We start from the raw sequence: 24,358 nt of genomic DNA, 5'->3' as shown, positions 1-24,358 counted from the left end.
CCAAGAAGGCCGAGATTACCAAGGCCAGAGTAGATATAGCAAAAGTGGTCATGTATACTACCCCCATATCCACATATTCCACATTTTTTAATGCCCAATCAAATGCCATGTCTTTCATTAAACTTTCCTTAATTGTTTCAATCTAATTGTTCAGCTCCCACACCTAGTGGCCAGGTAGGTAATCTAAGGACAGCCTGGTATGTGATGGTACAAATTCTTATGTACTAGTTTATCCTACAGTTATTTACATTTCTGTTTTTTAGAAATATTACTAGATTGTAGGCTTCATTAGGTCAGAGACTTAGTCTTATTTAATCTTTATGTCTTCCCTCATGTAGTACTTTGTTTATGATATGCACCTCATTGTCAGAATTGAACTTAAACCTCATTTCATTTTTTTGTTGGCATTCCTAGACTGGTAAAAATAGAAGAATGCTTTAGATCTGATATTTCTTCATTTCAATAAGGTTTCCCTTCACAAAGTTTCCCATTCCATTCTATTTTTGTAACCTCTTGGAACAGTATAGATTGTGTTGGTAGAAAAGTTGGGATTTGCAGGTGCAGAATGAAGTTTATGATGTCAAATGGGGTCACTGTCAGTTTATTTTGCTTAACTATACTTTCTCACATCTGCCAATTCTATTTCCTAGTTTCTTTTAACATTTAACTCATATGCCATTTCTCTATGAAAGCCTTTCCTGATTGTTCCCAGCCCTTGGTACCTTCTACCCCTCTCCCTCCTCCCCAATTATCCTGTGTACATTTTAAATATATTGATGTATACTTATATATGCATATGCTCTCTCCCTTCCTGGAATGTGAGCACCTTGAGGGCAGGAAATGCTTTCTTTTTGTATTAGTATTTCTAGTGCCTAGCACTGGGCCTGAAAAAAAATATTAGATGCATAATAAATGCACATTGATTATCTTTGTTTTAAAAGGAGGATGGGGGGATTTAAGAATGACAACTGTATTTAAAGCATTGAAAAAACATTTTTAATTAGAGAAATAAAAGATGGATGATATTGAACAACTTTACCTAAAAATGACTGGTACTAATAGGGTCTCTGTCTTTGAGCCTATCCCATTTAGCATTTTTATCAATGACTTGGATAAATAAATACAAGACTTGATTATTAAATTGCTGATATAAAAATATTCATTTAGGGTTTTTTAAAAAGTTACACAAGTCCAAGATTTTAGATAATTGTTTTATGGCTCATGTGAAAAAGATCTGGAGCAGTTCAGTTGACTGTAAGCTGAACATAAGCCAACAATGTGCCCTAGTACTAAAAATTTAATGGATTGGTAGAATGCTTATATAGAATGCAAGCTTCTCTGATAACAAGTAAACTTTTCTTGGGGTTAGAGACAGTTTCAGTCTTTGTCTTTGTATCTCCAGCATCAAGTATAGTGCTGGGCATATAGTGGGTGCTTAATAAATGTGTAAGTGTTGATTATCATGTCATGACTCCCCACTTCCATAAAGCTCTCTAGTTCCTACTCTAGGATCCTGCCCTGTTGAGTGGTGGAAGTTCTCCATAACCAGCCTGACTCAGACTCATCATACAGCTGCTCTTTGGCCATCTTCATTCGTATCCTTCCCGTCCCACTTCCTTTCTACCTCTAGCTCCATGAATAGCACTCAAATCAATCCTCCCATTCCTGGCAAGGACATATTAGTCAGTTGGCCGTTCTCCATCCTATGATTTCTCAGCCCAACACCCTCCCACCTTCACCTTGGCCACCACTCCCTTCTATGTCTTGTTTCTTTCTTATCATGTGAAGCCATTCTGGGCAGCCCTTTCTTTTTGTTTTTTGTATTTTTGTTGCTTAATATAGTGCTGGGCACATGCAGAATAAGTGCTTGATAACTGTTGTTTTTTTTCATTCATAAAACTTTAAGCTACCATGGGGGGCAGGGCAGGGAACACAAACCAAATCTTAAACTTCAGAAAAAATACTATAATGTGAAGGGAAACCAGAGTGTTTCTCTCATGCTAAATGGAAGGGAAAGTCTAAAATCCTGCCCACAAAGCCAGGGAAGCTGAGTTTTTGAGGAAGTTTATCCATCCCAAATTTGAGTACATCTTATGTTAAGATATAAGCAATATGGGGGCAGCTAGGTGGTGCAGTGGATAAAGCACTGACCCTGGATTCAGGAGGACCTGAGTTCAAATCCGGCCTCGGACACTTGACACTTACTAGCTGTGTGACCCTCGGCAAGTCACTTAACCCTCATTTCCCTGCCCCCCCCCAAAAGATATAAGCAGTATGATTCTCCATTTTCCATCAGTCTCTCTTCTTGGTTTTCACCCCTTGTAATGTCATGGTTCCCCCTGGAGCAACTGATGACCTGAAATCCCATCACCATGCAAATTGACTTAGTTTTTGATACTCAATACTTTCTTTTTTTTTTTTTTTTTTTAGTGAGGCAATTGGGGTTAAGTGTCTGAGGCCGGATTTGAACTCAGGTACTCCTGACTCCAGGGCTGTTGCTCTATCCACTGCGCCATCTAGCTGCCCCACTCAATACCTTCTTAAACCCTCAGTTGCCTCTCCTTTGTGATTAGAGAGCTAGAGAGGAGCAATGAACTCTTCCCAAAGCCCTACTTCATAGAAGGCTGAGAACTTTCCAGGTAACTCCATTTTCTATCAGGGGCTCTGCAATAGCATGCTGATGGGTCTGCCTGCCTGCTTGCCTTCCTTCTTCTAGTCTCTTTCCACTTCATGTCTCTCACACTTCCAGGAGCAAATACATACTGCTCTATTTGGTATTCAAAGCCCTTTACAACCTAGTCTACTTCTACCTTTTCAGTCTTACACCTTTTTCCCCTAACACTTACTCTTCAATTCAGTGACACTGGCCTCCTGGCTATCCCCTATACCCTGGCTTCCTTTAAGTCCCAACTAAAATCCCACCTTCTACAGGAAGCTTTTCCCAACCCCATCTTAATTCCAGTGCCTTACCTTTGTTAATTATTTACTATTTAACCTGTCTATAGCATGCTTTGTGTACATTTGTTTGCATGTTGTCTCCCCCATTAAATTGTAAGTTTTTTGGGGGCAGGGACTATCTTTTATATCTTTTTGTATTCCCAGGGCTTAGCACAATGCCTGGCACATCAGAGGCACTTAATAAGTGTTTATTGATTGACTGATTTCTACTCTATAGAACAACATCTTGCCCTTGCACCCCACCCCCTTTTCAGCTTTCTTTTGTGTATTGTCTTCTCCCATTAGGTGTAAGTTCCTTAAGGACAGGCACTGTCTTTTTTTTTTTCTTGTTTATATCCCCAGAGTTTGGAACTGTACCTGGCACCCAGCAGAATAAGTACAGAATTAATGTTTATTGAACCGAATTGAATGAATCCACTAAGCCTTCCATTAGACATGAAAGAATTGTGGCGTTTGGACTAAAACCAAATATTTGTTTGATCTTGTGAGAAGGAGTCTTCTCTCAGATTAAAGACATAGTCAGCAACATTCAAATTACACTCCTCCAGACCTGTTTTGAGGATTCAAGTCTCAATTCCCCTTCCCTCTGGCAGTCAGATCACATGGTTCAAGTAGCCCTAAGCTGGTCTCAGTGAGGTCCTCTTTCTGAGCTGTGTCCATATAAAGGGATGTCCCTGTGTTAATTCCCCATTACCTAAGAAATCAAAGAATGATTATGGAAATTAGGGTTAAGAATACTGCATTCTGGTTAGCTAGTTTTCAGAGCTTAGTTTATAACCCTTAAGTAATTGTCCAATGATGAACAAGGGGAGAGTCCATTTTGAGTTAGGGACTAGGGATTAAAATGGAGCCTGCAGCCCTATGCTTTACACTTGCTGGATGTAGCACTTATTTGCAAGTGTCCATTCTGGAGAGAATGAAAATAAATGAGCCTTTGATACATTGCCATAGAGTTTCAGAGAATTATTGAGCAGGGGTCATTTTCCTCTCAGATATTAAACTAAAGTCAGTCAAATGGGCATGTATTCATTAGAGGTATTGAATATCCACAGAAGTATAATACCATATCCCACCCCTGCAAGAAGTATATAATTTTACAACATCCAATATGCAAAGGAAACAGTAATAGAACAACTCGGTGCTAAGTTTTGTGGTTTTGATAATAAGTATGGTTAAGAATTGCAAGAAAGGTTGAAGCAGTTTTCCAAAAGTAGGTAAGAGCTGGGCTTTAAAGGATGGTTGGACTTAGACAACTTGGGAGGGAAGGAAGGAAGGTAGTAGCCAGCAGAGGTACTAGAAAGTAGTAAGAAATAATGAAAAAGGAAGAATAGAGATTTTGTTCTGTGGGGGCCATAAAAGCCCCTTTAGCAAAGGTTATGATTGGTTTTGATACAGTAGAAAAGCTGTTATGATACAAGCAGAATGTTTTTATAGATCCTTGAACAGGAGAATGATATCAGGTCAGAGGATTTAGAGTGGGAAAAGATCTTAAAGATGTCAGACTCCTTTGTTTTATAGATTAGGAGGAAACTACAGTGGGAAGAATACTAGATCTAGCAACAGAGAACATGGGTTTGAATCATTTCTCTGCTACTTACTATCAATGTGACCTTGGTCAAATCTCTTCCCCTCTCTGGGTCTCCATTTTATAGAATTTAGTGCTAGAAAGGATTTTTCTCCCTCATTTTACGGTGCAGGGGACTGAGAGGAGGACTGGCTTTTCCAAGGACTGACATCTAAGACATAATCATCTTTTTGCAAATGAGGCTCTTTTCTGAGCCTCCAGTCTCACATCACCACCAGTCTTTTGGATATTTTAAACTTCGTTAAAACTGCTAATTATCTTTCCTTCAATCAGCAGAGGGATTTTTGAGAGATACAAAGCAATTAATTTCATTAGAATTTCTACCTTTTCTATTCATTCTTGTTTGTTCCCTTTATTTGAAAAGGAAAGGTTGGTGAGTAGGAAAACTCAAAAGTTACATTAGGAAAACATTTAGCTTGAGCAGTCAGGAATTGGTATGAAATTCTTTTGACTGGTATTATGCTTGCATTGGAAAAATTTATAAGAAATAAACATTTTTCTCTCCATACAGCTTGCCCTATTTTGTTTTTGCTTTGTTTTGTTTTGAAAGAATAGATAGCCTGGTGAGCTGGAGTTGGGCTATAGAAGTTGCCCACACTGTGATCATAGGGGAAGGAAATGAGGTACTGTAATGGGAATAGCCAAATTCCAAGGAAGTTAAGGTGTGTTTTGTGGGAGGGAACAGATTGAGTGCCTGGGCTTAAGGAAGGAGAAATATTGATTAATTTATTGATTCAACAAATACTGAACCTTCAGATTAACTTGAGAATTGCATGGTACAGTAGAAAGAGGACAGGATTTGGAGTCAGTATTGGTTCAAATCCTAACTCGGCAACTCATTTCTGTGACTATAGACAAGTCGTTCCTTTGAGGGCTTCATTTTCCTCATCTGTAAAGGAGAGTGTTGAAATCTATAACCTCTATGGTTTACTCCAGATCTGTGATCTTATGTTTGTGGTGTGAGAGAGGCATCTTGTTTTAAGGGAAGGAAAGAGCGATTGATATCTCCGGGCCTGCCATTGACAAGCTGTGTACTTTGAACGAGTTATTTAATCCCCTTGAACCTGTTTCCTTATCTCTAAAATGGGGTCAGTAATATCTAGATCATCCATTTCACAGAGCTGTTGTAAAGCTCAAAAGAAATTATGAATGTGAAAGTATGTTACTTGTAATCATAAGATACTATATAAATATAAGCTGTTATTTATTACTGAGAACCCATTAAAGAACAAGACGCTTTCCTTGATTTTAGGTAAATCCCCCTGGGAGAGTGAATGGTATTTACATTCTTTCTCTCATCACACCTCACCAAATTGCAGTTAATATCTGTATGTCAACCTAGCTTTGAGGATGTGTGCCTAACATCAGAACTGAAAGTCAATAGCATGTAGGGCTGCCAACCGGAGATGAACTTGTTTCATTTATTTAGATTTATGCAGAGTGATTCAATGTTAAAACTGCAGCTCCTCTTTGAATATTAATCATCTCAGTATCTAGGGAGGCTCTTCACCAAGTAGTTATTTTACCTGAGGAGCTTATGTCACTTGTGAGATGCATTCTTTATAAAATGTGTGAATCCAGAACAAATGCTTTTTTGGTACTCCTTCATGTGGTGTAACCTGGCTCCGGCGTTGTCATACATTACTTCCCTTTTCTCACGCAGAGCACCCCATTCCTGTCCCCTCTTCATTTAGCCATCCTTGTGCCTGGGACACACTTTTCCCTCATTTCTGTCTCAAAGAATCTGGTTTCCTTTAAGGATCATCCTAAGTGCCTTCTACGTTAATGCTTTCCTGATCCCCCACTTCTCCCTGAGGCTGCCAGTGCCTTCCCCCAGATATTTTGTATGTCAGGACACATATGTTAGCCAGTCATTCTTTTGTTTGTTTCAATTATGTCTGACTCTTGGTGACCCCATTTGGGGTTTTCTTGTCAAAGATACTGGACTTCTTGACTTCTCCAACTCATTTTACAGTTGAGGAAACTGAGGCAAATAGGGTTAAGTGACTTGCCATGGGTCACACAGCTAGTAAGTGTCTGAGGCCTGATTTGAATTCAGGTCTTCCTTACTCCAGGCCCCAGCACTCTATCTATTATTAGATCATTTAGTTGATCCCTAGTCAGTCAGTAAACATTTATTTAGCACCAACTGAATGCCTGCCCTGTGTTCAGCATGGGAGATGCAAATAAGAAAAAGATTTGCCTTAAGAAGCTTATAATTTAATGGGAGAAAAGGACTTTTAAAAGGAGGCTGAAAAGGGGAGGGAAAGGAGAGTAGTTACCTCATAAGAGAGTAGGGTGGATCCGTTTGGTAAAGGAAGAGAAGATGGCTTGTCTGGGAATCTTCCTTAAATGGAAGCTGTTGGGCTTTTACTACTTACAAGGGACTTTGCTAAGTACTAGGAATATACATAAAAGCAGACTGACAGTTCCTGCCCTGAAGAAGCTTACATTCTAATGGGGGAAGACTGAGGGTCTGAACTATGTTGTTTACTTTGGTTAGACTATAAACTCCTGGAAACAGACTCTTACATTTTTGTCTTTGTATCCTCAGCATCTGGCCCTGTGTTCGGTACATAGTTGGCATCTGATTATTGCTCATTGATTGATTAACTTTAGTCCTGACTCTTAGAGTGAATGGCTGGCCTTTTAGCTAAAAATTTTCTTTCTGAGAATGCTTAAAACTACCTCTAGGGAGAAACGGGGAAAAAGAGAAGAGAGATTTACATTCTGTTACCACCTTTTTTATTAATTAGTTGTGTAACCTTGGGCATTGGACAAGTTTAGCAGTTTTCAAACATTTTAGTCTCAGGACCCCTTTACACTCTTAAATTATTAAAGACTCCCCCAAAGAGATTTTGTTTGTGTAGACTACATCTATCAATATTTACTGTAGTGGGCAGTTAGGTGGCACAATGCATAAACCATGGGCCCTGGATTCAGGAGGACCTGAGTTCAAATTAGGCCCCAGACACTTGACACTTATTAGTTGTGTGACTCTAGGCAAGTCACTTAACCCTCGTTGCCCCTCCCCCCAAAATATTTACTGTAGTAGAAATTAAAACATTTTAGTATTATGAAAATAGTTTTGAACTCATGGATTCCCTGAAGGGGAAGATTCCTCAGATATCACTTTGAGAACTGCTAAACTGGGTGATCTCCGATGTCCCTTCTAGCTCTAAACACTCTAGTAATTCAGCCTTTCAAGTGAAAGGAGCATTCAAGTTGCAGATCTAAGAGAATTGTACATGCTTCCTTTATCTCTTCTGTTTCCTTTTTCAATTAGGATGCTTTGGCAGTTTATATGGCTGGGGTAAACTGTGAATACAATGTACACAAATGCAATGTGCTTATCTTAAGCTAGGGCTGGAGTTAGCAGTGGGAAGAATGGGCATAGGTGGAGGGGTGAACATGTGTTTAGTATAAGAAGCAGAATGGAAAGATGTGTTGCTTCTCACGGCATTAGAAGGCATAGGTGGGGCCAGTTCTCTGGGATATTCCAGAATGCCGTTGTGTATTTATTATGCTAGCATATCCACTGGAGTATTAAGAGTTGTAGGGTTGCTTATAGTTGTTTACACATGCAGTGAGAGTGAGATGTGATTTTATGCAGAGGTTCACTGAGGCTAGCAAGGGCAATATAACAACAACAGGTGATGATTCTATAATGCTTTTAAAGTTTACACAGAATTTACCCCATTAAGAGAAATAGAAAGGATGTATGAGTATTAATATCTGCATTTTATATAAGAGGAACCAGAGGCATGGAGCAGTTGAGACATTCATAAGTTTACAGTGGATAAGGCACCGGCCCAGGTTTCAGGAGGACCTGAGTTCAAATCTCAGACACTTGACGCTTACTTTCTGTGTGATCCTTGGCAAGTCACTTAATCCTCATTGCCCCACCAAAAAAAAAAAACTCCCGAAAAAACAAACAAAAAGTCAATCAGTGAGTGAGCATTTAGTGCCAGGCACTAGGGATGCAGGCAGAAGTGAAACAGTCCCTACCTCAAAGAGCTTAATTTCTAATGAGGCAGACTACAATGAAGTGTTTGTAGCCTAATTAAGATTCAGGTTTAATGCCTTTCTAGTACACCAAATGCCCCTCTGGTATGTAACTACAGAGTGTCAGGGCTGGGGCCCTTCTTTCTTGGTCTTCATTATGATGATGGGATTGGAGGGTGGAGGCACTCATAGGCAGCCCTATTAGTCTAGACCAAGAGTGACAAACTCAAAGAGAGATGGATCCCTGCAGGCCACATATAACTTAGAAAACCACAAATTCATGTTGTCTATTTATTGTATTTTGATTTAACGTGTTAAATATTTCCCAGTTTTATATATTTATATATATATATATATATATATATATATATATATATATATATATTTGGACTGGGCAATGAGGGTTAAATGACTTGCCCAGGGTCACACAGCTAGTGTCAAGTGTGAGATTTGAACTCAGGTCCTCCTGAATCCTGGGTAGGTGCTTTATCCACTGCGCCTCCTAGCTGCCCCCTTCCCAGTTATATTTTAATCAGTACCACTTCTTTATTCATGAATTCTGAAATCCCCTTATCTGACCATCATCTGTTAGCTTTTCATCTCTCCCTTCCCTTACAAAACCTTACTCTTCATCTGCATGGTGACCTCTAGTCCATTGATCCCTCAATTCTCTGCCTGGCCACTCTTTCTGCTCTAGGCGCTTTTTCCGTGTCTCCCTACTGAGACCTCTTGGTGAGTTAATATACCTTCACACTGTTCTCTCTTGAATCCCTAGCCCCATTATCATTAGCCTTGGATCACTCCCAATATTCTTCACTTTTGTTTCTGCATATATGCTGCTGAACAACAGTAGAGAAGATCAAGCAACCATTCTGACCTGGTCCAGTACAAATTCGTTATGTAACCTCAACTGGACTCTCACTGTTGCTAGGCAAATCTACTATACTTCTCTTAGGAACTTGCTGCCCCACTCTCCACGGTGAAACCATTTCATCCCTCTTCAGACTTTTCATAGCTCCTCTGCTCTCTCAACTGAAATCCTCACCTCATATTTTACAGAAAAAAAATTGAGGCCTTGAACTTCCTCTTCTCTTCTCCTACTCATCTCCTAACACTCAGATACCTTCTGTCACTTTCTCCTCCACCCCTGTTCTCACATGATGTAGTGGCCTTACTCCTTACCAAGGCTTACTGCTCTACCTGTTCAAATGATTCCATTCCATCCCATTGCTTCTTAAAAGATTTCTCCTCTGCTATCCCCACTCTTTCACTTATTTTCAATCTCTCCCTCTCTACTGATTCATTTCCTACTACCTTAAACATGTTCATGGCTCCCCATCCTGAAAAAAAAAAAAACTCACTTGATCCTTCCATCCCCACTAAATGTCATGCTTTATCTCTTTTGCCCTTTGTAGCTAAGCTACTTGAAAAGGCCATCTACAATAAGTGCCTCCACTTTCTTTCCTCTTATTCTCTTCTTAACCCTGTATAATGTGGCTTCCAATCTTATTCCACCAGAAATGCTTTCTCTCTTTTTTTTTTTTTTTTTAGTGAGGCAATTGGGGTTAAGTGACTTGCCCAGGGTCACACAGCTAGTAAGTGTTAAGTGTCTGATGCCAGATTTGAACTCAGGTCCTCCTGGCTCCAGGGCCAGTGCTCTATCTACTGCGCCACCTAGATGCCCTGAAATGCCTTCTCTAAAGTTACTAAAGACCTCTTACTTGGCAAATCCAATGGCCGTTTCTCAATTCTTTTTCTCCTTGATCTCCTTTGACACTGCTGATCACTCTCTCCTCCTTGATTCTCTCTTCCCTCTAGGTTTTTGGAATACCACTCTTTCTTGGTTCTTTTCCCTATCTGGCCACTGCTTCTCAGTCTCTTTGATGGATCCTCTTCCAGGTCATACCTTGTAACCATAGGTGGCCCTCAGGGTTCTGCCCTAGGCCCTCTTCTCTTCTTCCTCTAAATTACTTTACTTGGTTGACCTCTCTCTTAGATTTAATTATCATCTCTTTGCTGATGATCTTCAATTTACCTATCCTACCCTAATCTCTGTTGACCTTCTTAAATCTCACAGCTCCAACTGCCTTCCAGACAACTCCAACTGGATGTGTTAAATGGATGTGTTAAACTCATTTTGTCCAAAACAGAATTCATTTTTTTTCCTCCTAAAATTTTCCTCCTACTACCTTCCCTATTGCTGTAGAGGGACATACCATCCTCCCAGTTCCTCAAGCTCACAACCTAGGATTCATCCTGGATTCCTCACTCTATCTCATTCTCTATATTCAGGGTTTTACCAGAGCCTATTGATTTCACCTTTACATCATCTCTCAATTAGGCCTTCTTCTCTCCATTGACATTGCCACCACTTAAAGGCTGGCCCTCATTACCTCACACCTTGATTACTACACTAACCTGCTGGTGGGTCTGCCTACCTCAAGTCTTTCCCCACTCCAATTCATCCTCCAATCAGCCACTAAAGTAATTTTCCTAAAACGTAGGGCTGATCATGTCACCTCCCTACTCAATAAACTCCAGTAGCTTCCTATTGTCTTCAGGAACAAATACAGTGGCATTCAAAACCCTTTATCACCTAGCCTAACCCTACCTTTCCAGTCTTATTATACCTTACTCTGTCACATACTTTTTGATTCAAGGACAGCAGCCTCCTGGCCATTGGACACCTCTCAACTCTTGGCTCCAGGCATTCCCTCCCCTCCCCATCCCCCAGCTGGAAATGCTCACCTTCCTGTTCTCTGACTGCTGACCTCCAAGACTTCCTTTAAGTGCCAACTAAAATCTTAACCTTCTGTAGGAACCCTTTCTTAACCCCTCTTAATTCCAATGCCTTCCCTCTGTTAATTATTTCCTATTTATCCTATATATAGCTTACTTTGTGTATATTTGTTTGCAAATTATCTTCCCCATTAGACTGTAAACTCCTTGAGCACAAGGACTTTTTTTTGGGGGGGGGGCCTTTTATTGTATCTCCAGCACTTAGCTCAGTGGCCTGGCACATAGTAGGTTCTTCATAAATATTTATTTATTGTTTGATTGATTGGTTTGGGCTGCACATTCAGCACCTCTGTTCTACACCAGAGATTGACAAACTAGGGCCTAAGTGTAAAAAACCATTTTAGCCCCTGCGGCTGTATAAAATAAACAAGCTGGATTTGGCCCATACATCATAGTTTGTCGACTGTGATCTAGAGTCAAATAATGGTGATTAAAGGAGCTTAGTCCTATAATATATTTCCAAGAAGGATCTTTCCTTGTTTTTTCACTGTGTTTTATCAGTGATTTGGATGGCCTCATAGAAGGTGTTATTAAATTTGTAGATGTCACAAAACTAGGAGGGTAAGCTTAACACAATTGATGGTAGAACCTGGCTACAAAAAGCTCTTGATAGTCAAGAGCAGTGGACTAAATATACCATGAAATGTAATAGGTGTAAATGTCAAGTCCTACCTTGTGTTTCACAAGTACAAGATAGGGGAGGCAACGCTTTTTATTAAAAGGGGGCAGCTAAGTGGAAAAGTGGATAAAGCACTGGCCCTGGATTCAGGAGGACCTGAGTGCAAATCCGGCCTAGGACACTTGACACTTAATAGCTCTGTGACCCAGGGCAAGTCACTTAACCCTCACTGAGAAAGAAAGGAAGGAAAGAAGAAAGAGAAAGAAAGGAAGAAAGGTAGGTGTATTTTGGTGGACTACAAGCTTAGTATTTGTCAAAAATGCTACATAGTAGCCCACAAACCTAGTATGATCTTAGATCACAGTAATAGAAATGTAATGTCCTGCTGTCCTTTACCCTGGTCACTTTACATATGGAGTATTATATTCGGTTCTTAATACCATGTTTTAGGAAGAAGCTGACACTAGGAACAATGGATGGCACTTTGAGACCTGACATAAGAAAAATCTTCCTAATAACCAGAGCTTTCCAAAAGTGTAATGAGGCAAAGGGTTCTTCATTATTGCAGGTCTTCTTGTGAATACTTGTTGGGTATGTTGTAGGAGGGATTCCTGTTCAGGAGGAAAGTGTAGGGGGGAGGAAATGGGAAAGTATTAAGTAAGAGGAAACAATGTATACAGTGTCTCACAGAGGTACTATGTTTCCTAGGTCAAAGAGCCATATTAAATTCTTTAGCTCTGAGATTGTAGGCTCCTGTGCTGTTTGGGACCGAGACAGTTTAAGAGCCATGCTTAGTGACCATGAAATGAAGGTGAAAATATGTACGTTGTTTAGAATATGTTGCCAGCTAGAAACCTCTTGATCTCTTCTGGTTTGGCCGGGCTCCTTAAAGGTCCTGGGAGGCACCTGTGCTATCATAGTCAGATAGTGGGGAAAGCACTTGATTTATAATAGAGTCAGATCTGGATAGGAATTCCTCCTTCTAACTCATTAGTAAAAACATACAAGTGACTTTGAAACCTGAGGATCATTTTCTTATCTGTAAAATGAAAGAAGTAATACTTAGCTTCTTTTGAGGAAAGTTTTTTATAAACTTTAAGTTGCTATATAATTGTGAACCCTGATTATTATTAGATTTTCCCAGTGTAATTATGTTGCAAGGCTATTCCTTGCTAGGCCTTGGACCCCAGGGAGTTAGATGGAGGTAAAGGTTTAATTGAATGGCCAAGAGCTTTTTTTCCCCTATCTCAGTATGGGTCCTTTGACCCAAAGACAATGTCATCTCTCTAAAAAAATTTTTTTAAATTAAACACAAGAGTGAATTCTGTTTTAGATTAATATAGTACTGACATATGCCTGCTAGGTTCATAAGTCTTTGACATAATAGTCTGACCTTTGCATCTAACCATAAGTTGCCTTTGAATGTCCTTGAGAGCAATGTGCTACATGGTGAGAATAATGATATCATAAAACAAAAACAAACGTGGATTTATAAGTCAGTAAATATGAGTTCTTTTTTTTAGATCTGCAGCTAAATAGCTTGGTACTCTGGAGAGTCGATTAAACTTTTGGGCCCTCAATTTTGTCCTCTGAAATCAGAGAGGTGTACTAAATGGTATCGAAGGTCCCATCTAACCCTAAGAGCTTACATTTTTTTTTTACCTGTAAGAAGGGCCTTAGCCAGAGAGTTAATAGTAAAGCTTAGAGAGTAAACAGAATTGCATTTGAGAAGTTTCACGGTGATTTTAGGAATCTCAGGCTACTTTCTAATCCCCTCCCCCCCCCCAAATCCCTCCCACAGAAAATAAACCAACCTTTAATACCAATTTTCTCCTGGTGATGCCCTGTTTTTGAGAATTTTGTTATACCCTAGTTTTTTGGGAGGGTGGAGGTGGGGTTTTTGTTTTTGTTTTTTGTTTTTTAGTGAGGCTATTGAGGTTAAGTGACTTGCCCAGGGTCACATAGCTAGTAAGTGTCAAGTATCTGAGGTCGGATTTGAACTCAGGTTCTCCTGATTCCAGGGCTGGTGCTCCATCCACTGTGCCACCTAGCCGCCCCCCAGCCCATATGTTTTTTGGGTTTTTTTTTTTGGTGAGGCAATTGGGGTTAAGTGACTTGCCCAGGGTCACACAGCCAGTAAGTGTTAAGTGTCTGAGGCCGGATTTGAACTCAGGTCCTCCTGACTCCAGGGCTGGTGCTCTATTCACTGCGCCACCTAGCGGCACCATACCCTAGTTTTTTTTAAAAGATCAAGGATGTGAAGGAAGTTCCTGAGTTCAAATCTGGCCTCAGACACTTAACACTTACTAGCTGTGTGATTCTGGGCAAGTCACTTAACCCCAATTGCCTCACTAAAAAAAAATCAAGGATGTGAGTACTGTGGAAAGAGAGCTATATCTGGAATGAAGACTCTGCTACTTACTACCTGCATGACCCTCGTGGGCCTCAATTTCCTCATCTATAAAATGAGAGGGAGGACTAGATTACCTCTCACTTTCTTTCCACTTGTAAAAATCTCATTCTGTAACTACTCAAATGCTGCACTCATGTACATGAAATATTAATTTAAAAAAAAAAAAAGACCTAGCCTTTCTGTGCATAACAGATGGAATTCCTTCATGAAGAATCTTGTGACAACTTGAACAAAATTGCACAGGATGAGAAGACCAGGCTCAGTTACTATTTGCATAGATGGTAGAAATATTTGAGACTGAAATCATTAATTCAGTGAACTATTTAAACATAAAGAAAGGCCCTGATTATAAGTATAGTTGAACTCTACAGGGAACTGGAAGGATTGAACTCTTTTTAATGGAAACATTTGCAAGTACTATAATCTAAAGGCTGATGTGTTCCCTTTGGTTACTTTCCAGAAACTTTATTCCCAAGCTTTATTTTAGATTCCTATTTTGAGATGACTTTTGGCAAAAGAAAAATAAAGGTACCCAATTACTTCTTAGTTTATAATAAAAAAAATTAAAACCTTAAGGCAAATTGAAGCAATAAATATTTGGATAGATATTTTCTGGAGATGTATTATGTGCAGGATATATGACAGGCTGCTATAAGGGTTCTGAGGAAACGTAAAACTTGGGTCCCTGACCTAAATGAGCTTCTGGTCTAGCTGAATGGAGAGGATTCATAAATGAAAACATTAATAATACTATAAGAACACACACACACACACACACACACACACATATATATATGCAAGATATATTACAAATGTTATAGGTGTCTGGATAGGATGCGATTGTGGCCGTGAACTCATGTGGAAAGAGTATTAGATTCAGAGTCAGAGGATTTGATGTCAGAAGACCTGGGTTCAAATCTTGACTCTGCCACTTAGTACTTATCTGATTTGGGGTAAGCCTGGTTATACCCATTGACATTTCTGGGCCTCAGTTTTTTCAACTGTGAAATGAGGCAATTGGAGTGAATGAGCTTTCAAACCTCTCTAAGATCCTATAATCATATGGTTATGTTTTCCAAAATCTTTGGCCCTAACAACTTGAGGCTCCACATTTATTCTTTTCCTCTCCCCAAAAGTTGGGTATAAGAAGTAATAACATCTCTTGACAGTTGACAACACTTTCATTTATGAAAATGAGATCTCCACATACCTTTGCCAAGTGACACAAGAATAAAAGCCAAGAAAATGGGCTCAGTTGTGTGGACTTGCAGTGGGGACACCTTATCCCACCACTTGTTTTAGTTCAGGATACAAAATACCGTCCTGAGGTGCTTTATGCATTCATTCTCATCTTTGCACTCTTCAAGGCCCTTTTTTAAGGAAGCCATCTAAGAAGGAAGCATCATGCTGTCATACTTCAATAAGGGGAAGCATGAAACAAGAATAGTTCATGCATTCTTAAAAGTCCTGAGTTTTTAGGTACATTCATCCCCACCTTCAAATGATGGGTGATTATTGAATTTTACTGAACTGAACAAACTAAAAATGCTGCCATCTCATGGTTTAGTACTAGAAGAAAGGCATGTACCATAGATGGCCATGCACCCAGAAAGCTTGAGACAATGATAAGGGTAACATCACAGGAACTTTATTCCTTAGGATTGTGAGATTTAAAATTGGATATTAGATCATAAATCTACCCTACTTAACCTTTCCCTTAATTTGTCTCCCAGACTAGTAAATGGAAGAAGCTTCTGGTTTTCTAGATAGACCATTTATTGTATGGTAGTCACAAGGTGATGTTGATTGGAAGGATAGGAAAGTAGAAACACAATACAAATCGTCTTAAGTCTAAGCTTTGTCTATATTCCGTATAAAACTCACCAAAAGAGAAGGCCACCTTTGGGGAGAAAGAGACCGTCTGTGCAGCTCAGTCAGGAGACCAGCAGAACAGGAAAAAACTCCCACTTCCGTTCTCTCCTTGCCTTTTAAGCTCGCACCCCGGAAGTGGAGTGCTAGCAGGCAGTCTGACGTGTGCAGCAGGCGGACTGGCGTGCGTAGCTCATGCCGTTGGTCTCCTCCCCGAAAGGGTGGTCCTTAAAAAAAAAAAACTGGTGTCTTTCAGTTATCCTAACCGACTGTTAAAAAATTTTCATATTTTTTTTTTACCACAGGATGTGCAATCATTCTGCTCCTGGTTAGTGGGCTTTTCTCTGAATTTTGTCCAGAATGGCACTATGTGGATGAACTACACAGCCTTTGTGTACGAAAACATAGAGATGTGATCTCTTCTTTTCAGCTACTCAACTCTGAAAATAGAAAATTCTCTGCTCAAATGGCAAATCCATTCAAATACTGGACCCAGAAAATTTGTAATGAATTCATCATATACCAAACTTAACTAGTTGCCTGGCTCCTACTTTTACTGACTCATAATTACTGAGATTACATGGGAATAATTAAAGACGTGCTGTTATTTGGTGATTATAATCTTCCACTTCCTACAGCACTCATTTCAGGATAACTATCTTACAAATCACTACTGTCACCTCTTTTTAAGGGTGTGTCAAGATTCAGAATTTACTTCTTATTCACCCTTTGCAGACCCCTTCCAATGGCAACTTAGGCTCCTCTTCCTATTCCCTTAGTCATTCCATAGACGCCATACCCACATTTTGTCCAGAATGGCTCAAGCATCAAGAGAGGTCAAGTGGACAAAACAGCATTTGATGAGAAATCTTAAGGAATTTGTTATGATGCTTGATGGGACTTTTAAATGATTTCAAAAATCAATGTGCTTTTAAATAAAGAGGACTCGGTACCCTTTTTATGGTTTCCATGGAAAAGGGTTTCCATAAGGTTTTAAAGATGAAAAAAACCCTCAGACTGGACAAAACAATACTACAGTAGATGAACAAAACTGTACCATCATACCCTATACAGAATAAATGGTAATACTTTCTAAAGCATCTCCAGTAATGTACATTGAGCACTTATTTAATAAAGAACAAACCTATATTTCAGAGTACTAAATGTCAATGAGTAGGCTTGGCTTTGATGTGATCCAGTATCTACCAAGACACAGAGGGAGAACTGATCTTGCTCTTGCCACAGAACCAATAAATAATAATAACAACAATAATAATAGATAGCATTTATAACACTTAGTATATGTGAGGCACTGTACTAAGCACTTTTATAATTATTATTTTGTTTGATCCTCAAACAACCCTGGGAGGTATGGTCTATTATTATCCCCATTTTACAGATAAAAAAACTGAGACAAATAGGGATTAAGTGACTTACTCAGCATCACCCAGCCATATTTGAACCAAAGTCTTCCTGACTTCAGGCCCAGCACTCTATCCATTGCACCACCTAGCAAATAAAAGAAAGCTATAAGGCATAATAGGATCCTGGATATCTGGAGGAGTAAGGATGACAGGGGCTATCATAAGTGACTATGCTCTGTGGAACATCTCCTCATGCAGGCCTAACATAGCTAAGGCCAGATTCAAGGGCAGTGACATTGTTAATAAGATTTTGAATATCCTGAATGCCCTACTGTTGTTTGATGGAGCTTTAATTAAAACTACAGCCAAAATTAATATCATTGATAACTCTTGATATTTAACTATAACTTTGAGTATTTCACTCAAGTCAGCAAAGTCTAAAAGGATGCTCTTCTATAAGAGGATTGATGTACTTCAACAATTGTCACTGACTGCCAAATGAAATGACATGATAAAGACTAAGACAATAGAGAGATCTTTAATATGCCTTATATGACAAACCCTGCCTAGTCCTGAGTAAAAATCTCACTTGATAATGAGATTTGCGCAGCCAGCATTTGGTAATGATAGAGACTGCTGCCAAAGGTATAGACTATGCAAAGGGCATTCACAGTGGGGATACTAATGGTACTAGATTTTTCTCTAGCCTCAAATGAGAACCCATTCTTCATTAGTCAGGCATTCTGTGATAAGTCGGACTAGACGAAGTCATTGAGGACCTTATATGCCAGCTAACAAGAAAGTGCCTTTGGTCTAGAAAGACCAACCACTTTCCCCATCTTTCCGGCCTTCATAAACAACATCTTGGGGTAGAGTACAAACTTTTCAAACTACCAGAAGGGCACATAGAATGTTGCTAGCATGGTGATAAGGAACACTACTCACTTAAAAGCAGAGAGTACACATACACCTATACATTCATCCCTTTTTAGATAATCTTCGCTATAAGTCACAGATACAACTTTTTCACCTGATTGAGTCACAACAGAACTTATTTATGATATACCAAAAACTGCATAAACATCACTAAGAGGAAGTACAAACAATTAAAATCTTGGACTCAGTTCTGCAAGAGGAAAAAAGGTATTATGAACAACGTGATTATTAGTACCAGACAAAAGATCACAGGAGATAGACAAAAATGGGAGGAAATTTAAAATGTTGCATTATCTACTCATATATAAGTAGTTGGCTTAGATTGTGGAAAATTTGCAGTGAGAGATTCTGGAACAAATGGAAGAACTCTGGACATAGAATCTTCACTTGTCCATCAAAGATTTTTTTTTTTAACAGACATTTGAGTATGTTAACTTAGTATACCTGACTACATTTTGTTTTAAGCTTCCATTTTGTGATTGAAATGTTTTGAGTAAATTGTTTTTCTGTAAGTTATTTTACAATACGATAAACATTTGTATAGTATGGTGTGGTAAATAATAAGTCTGTGTTTGTAAACAGCTGATAAACACATGTGGACCCTCTGTTAGAATGGGACAATTTTATAAACAGTTTAATAAGTTTGCATGTGTTGATGAGTATAAGTCTGATTTCTTGTTTCCATTGCACTATCCAGCGTTTTTTTGGTTTTGGTTTTGGTTTTTTTTGTGAAACAATTGGGTTTAAGTGACTTGCCTAGGGTCACATAGCTAGTTAAGTGTTAAGTGTCTGAGGCCGGATTTGAACTCAGGTCCTCCTGAATCCAGGGCCAGTGCTCTATCCACTGTGCCACCTAGCTGCCCCCTATCCAGCATTTTTAACTGTACCTTGGCTTGGTGTTGTTCCATATGTTATAGCACACTAGCATGAAGACAAGAGCCCCAATATTCCAGTGATAAGTGTTTGCTATATTTGCAGTTGGGCTATTCTCTTACTCTTGCATATTCTCTATCCTTGCTCTTCCCTCATTTGGTCTTGTAGTGTATACAATGCAGGTATCCTCATTTTGATTTTAGAGATGAAGCAACTGTTTCTGAGAGAGGTTCTGACTCAACCAAGGGTTCACAGTTAATGGCAAAGGCAGAACTGGAACCGATGTCTTTAGAATTATAAGTCAAAAGGATTCAGAGTAGTAAGGAAGGGAGGGACCTTCGAGGCAGTTAGGTATCCAAGTGGATAGAGCAGTAGACCTGGAGCCAGATACACCTGAACTTAAATTTAAATCTAGTCTCTGACTTTTCAGCTGTGTGATCCCAGATATGTCATTTAACCTCTGGCCACCTTATTTCCTTCATCTGCAAAATGGGGATAATAATAGCACCAATCTCCGAGGGTTATTGTGAGGCTAATATGAGATATATGTAAAGTGTTTTGCAACCCTTAAAAGTGCTATATAAACCTGCTACTACTACTACTTTTAATGATGACAATGATGATCATTATCATCATTAATATCTTCTCTAAACCTCTCATTTTGCAGATAAAGAAACTGAGAACTGGAGAAGGGGAAATGACTAGTTCAAGGTCTTATAGTTATCAAGAAATATCATTAGTCTTCTGACTCTAAATTCAGAATTGTTTTGATGATGATGATGTAAGGCTGCTTCCCAATTCCTTTTTCTTCTCTTTTCATTCCCTCTTCAGATTTAATTTATGGGATTTAGTCTCTTAACAGATGCTTAATTTAACCTATTTGTTGTTGGAATGCCAAAAGCCTAAAAGTAGAGGACATAAATTCCAAGACTAATTTACTCTGTGCTAACTCGATATATTTGGGAATCCCCTTAGGCTTCAAAGTATCACTGAAGGTCAAGGTCAGAGAATTTTCCTAAGCCTTTTGTACTTGTTGAACTCCTGATGGGTCATGGGAGTCTGGCTGTGGCACTAAGTGCTCTCCAAACACAAACACCCACTTCATTGTCCCCACCACCCCCATCCCAATCCCCATTGTAAGGTCCAGGAAACTAGATTTAGAATGGGTGATGACTTTCATTTTCCCTGGGGAAGAATCCAAGCCCTCTTAATAGAGGCTGCTTTCTGGACCTTTTCAATGAAGGGAAGACACAGTGTCATAATCTAACAGTCAAAAGCTTCTCTGAGATAATGTCTGTGAAGTTTCGTGTGGTAGAGAAAGAGCCTTGCACTAGAAATCAAGAGATCAGGGTTCTTGTCTTTGCTGTGTCACTGACGGACAGGCGTCAGAAACAATAAAAACCCACATTTATAAATTGTTATGTGCTTTACAAAGTCCCTGCCTCACAGGTGCTCTTTGGGGTAGGATCTCCAAGGGTCTGCTGAAGGATTAGGGATGATTGGAATAGAAGGGCTCAAAATGGAAACTGAGCAATTGAGCCATAGTCCATCCTAAATCATATATCAAACTGGTGGAATGAAGTTCTGGTGATCTGTCTCTTCTTCTTGTGCATCAAAACTAGAACAGAGTAGTACATTGGAACACACACCAGATTTGAAGTCAGAGGTTCAAATCCTGGCTCTGCTACTTAATGCCTGTGTAACCTTGGGCATGTCACTTAATTTTTTGGGGCCATCTGTAAAATGAAAGGGTTCAACTACTAGATGGTTCTAAAGACCTTTCCATTTTTAAGTCTGTAATCTTAAGAGTTTTTGAAACTCCCTACTGCTGCCTGGACTGTGTCACTATCTAATGCTAGGGGCTTTTTTTTTCAGGTTGTCAACATAAGGAGAAAGAATGTTATTACACTCCTACCTTACTAGTCTTCTTAAACCTTGCTCCCCTCTATGTAATCTGGCCGCCTTGCTGTTCCCCATGATTGGATCCCTCTCCTTATTTCTAACAGCTGATTTTAAGTCCCAGTAAAGTCCTACCTTTACAAGAAGCCTTTCCCAATCCTCCTTAAGGCTAGAGCCTTCCCTTTGGCATGATCTCCAATTTATTCTGTATATATCTTGTTTGGTTGTAGTTATTTGCATGTTCTCTTCAGCATTAGATTGTAAACTCTTTGAGGACAGGGACTGTTTTTGCTTAACTTTGTATCCCCAGATTTTAGCACAGTCCCTGACATATGGTAGATGCTTAATAAATATTTATTGACAAACCAACTAGCTCTGTAGTGTGGGGTGGGATTGGGCCATAATGAAATAGTTTCTTTCTTTTTTTTTTCTTTTTTGCAGAGCAATGGGGGTTAAGTGACTTGCCCAGGGTCACAGAGCTAGTAAGTAAGTGTCAAGTGTCTGAGGCCAAATTTCAACTCAGGTCCTCCTGAATCCAGGGCCAGTCCTTTTTCCACTGTACTGTATCTACCCCCGACCCTTAATGAAATCATCAGGCACAGCCATGGTCCTTGAGATGTATTGACTTCTGCTATAAGGATCCTTGTTGTTCGACTCCAAGAGCATCAGTGCCTGCTCTTCCATAGAAGGGAGAAATCACTGTGGTGTGTCTTTGGGCTTGAAATAATCAGGATCTGGACAGAGAGGAGAACAGAGTTTTTATTGTTGAATTTCTAGGAAGAGCTTTGTCATTGCTTGGAACATGGAAGGCCCTAACCTTTTCCCCTACCCTTCCTTCCAGTGTAATTATTGAAACAGCTACTGGTCAGTTAACTTGACTCCTGAGACTTTTGCCATCGTTTGACCAAAGGAGGCTTTTCCAGAAATATGTGCTCATAAAATTTATGCAAGTATTCTGCGTATGGATTATAGTCACATCCTGGAACACCATAGGTTATTGTAATGAAAGGCCAATGTCTTGGCCTTTTCCTGTTTGTGTTGTTCTTATCTGTCTGTGTCTGTTGGCTTCCCGGTGGGTTTCTGGCACATAACTAGGGGTTAAGAGTTCTTTCTGTTCAGAGGGGCAGCCTGTTTTCATGGAGGGTTCATTCATTCCTCTTAATGTATTCACGGCTTTGTTTTTCAAAAACAAATGGATCTTTGCTCAAAAATGCTTGTTGTACTTGCGTGCTGCCAGCAGTAATGGTGTGATATCTCCTTGTTTTTAAGCACACGTGGAAAATGAAGAACAGTATACACAAGCTCTGGAGAAATTTGGTGGCAATTGTGTGTGCAGAGATGATCCGGATTTAGGAAGTGCATTCCTGAAGTTTTCCGTGTTTACAAAGGAACTGACTGCACTTTTCAAGAACCTGGTAAGAGTTTGTGTGTGCGACCTTCCTTCAGTTGAACTGAAGAGATCAGCATTCTTTGTAGACAATCCTCAAATTATTTTACCTGGAAAGTAAGCTCATTGAAAGTATCAGCTTGATGTATTATAAATATGTTGAGTGATTTTTACTTGGTACACAAAATAATTACACTTGATGGAAACATTGGACTATCTTAGAATATCTTAAAATAGTAAAATTTTCATTTTCATTCTGTTTGTAATAATAGGTGTAAGTGGTGCCAGACCTGGAGTCTGGAATGCTTGAGTTGAAATCTGCCCACAGATAATGCTTTGTGACCATGGAACTCACTTAACCTCTGTCTGCCTCAGTCTCCTTATCTGTAAAATGAAAGTAATAATAGCATCTGCTCCCCAGGATTGTTGTGAGGATAACATAAGATAACATTTGTAAAATCCTTTGCAAAACTTAAAGCGATACAAAAGTGCTAGTTGTTGTTGTTGCTGTTCTCATTGAACAACTTAGACTCTGGAGAATAGAGAGCTTTAGGATAGTGTGGGTGTTTTACTCTGTTGAAAGCTCTGTAACATCCCTGGCTTCTATTTCAGTAGTTTCTAGATGGTAGATCCCTCCCTTGGGAAGTATTTGTAGATAGTCATTTTCATTTTTAATATCAGATTAAAAAATTATTTTTGGTCCAGACTTGTGATTTCATCAGTGTAGGAAACTCTTTATCATAAAAACTTCTTCCACTGATACAGATCAGCCACTCATCTGTAACCATATAATCTGAGAAAATTGCTCAAGGCATAAGAGGTTATGGGACTTGCTTGTGCTCACACAGCTGGTATGTGTTAGAGCCAGAAGCAGAACCCAGGCCTTGCTGAAGGCACAGTCAGTCCATTGTCCCACTGCCTTACTTAATTAAATTTTTTTTTTTAATTTTTGTGGGGCAATGAGGGTTAAGTGACTTGCCCAGGGTCACACATCTAGTATGTGTCAAGTGTCTGAGTCTGGATTTGAACTCAGGTCCTCCTGAGTCCACTGCATCACCTAGCGTGCCTGCCCCCCACCCCCCTTTCTTTAATAAATATGTCAGAATCTTTGGAGTGGAGACTAAGAGAAACAGTGCCATCCTTGCTTCTTTTTACTTGAAACATGTAAAACATGAATAATAGACTAGGCATGGTGGCACACACCTGCAACCTCTGCTGTTGGGGAGGGCTGAAGCTTATAGGATCTTTTGTGCTTGGAAATTATGAGGTATGGTAGGGCCAAAACCAACTGGGCAGCTGTACTTTCTGACTCTATTATGCTGAGCCCTGAAGTGGGGATTTGAGATTAGGGGGAGGAACTCCAGGCTGCCTCAGGAGAATTGAATTGGCCCAGGTTGAAAGCAGAACAAGTTAAAGCTTTTTTGTCAGCTTTGGGAACAGGCCTGTAAGTGCCTGATGACTTCCAAGAAGGGGACCCACTTTCCAAAACTAAAATAAAATATGAAAAATATATAAGAAACAAGTTTTATAGTACTTTAAAGTTTGCAAAACTTTGCATTATCTAGCAGTTGGTACAATAGAAAGAGCAGTGGCTCTGCTTTTTCTGGCTTCTTTCTCTGGGTTCAAATTCCACCCTATATTACCTTTGGGA

General features: G+C 39.5%; 1 protein-coding gene across 4 annotated transcripts in view; it reads left to right on the top strand.

Annotated features, from left to right (window-relative positions):
- ASAP2 (ArfGAP with SH3 domain, ankyrin repeat and PH domain 2) overlaps positions 1 to 24,358 on the top strand; it is a 290,308-nt gene that overhangs the window by 105,388 nt on the left and 160,562 nt on the right. For all 4 annotated transcript variants that reach the window (XM_043983860.1, XM_043983863.1, XM_043983858.1 and 1 more), the window contains exon 3: positions 22,590 to 22,735. In XM_043983860.1, coding sequence (XP_043839795.1) covers positions 22,590 to 22,735 — 146 coding nt within the window. The remainder of the gene's footprint in view (positions 1 to 22,589; positions 22,736 to 24,358) is intronic.

Source organism: Dromiciops gliroides, chromosome 2 (genome assembly GCF_019393635.1).
Source record: "Dromiciops gliroides isolate mDroGli1 chromosome 2, mDroGli1.pri, whole genome shotgun sequence".
In the NCBI taxonomy this organism is placed as follows: Eukaryota; Metazoa; Chordata; class Mammalia; order Microbiotheria; family Microbiotheriidae; genus Dromiciops; species Dromiciops gliroides.
The sequence above is the reverse complement of the archived record's forward strand: the minus strand, read 5'-3'. Positions and strand labels throughout refer to the sequence as shown.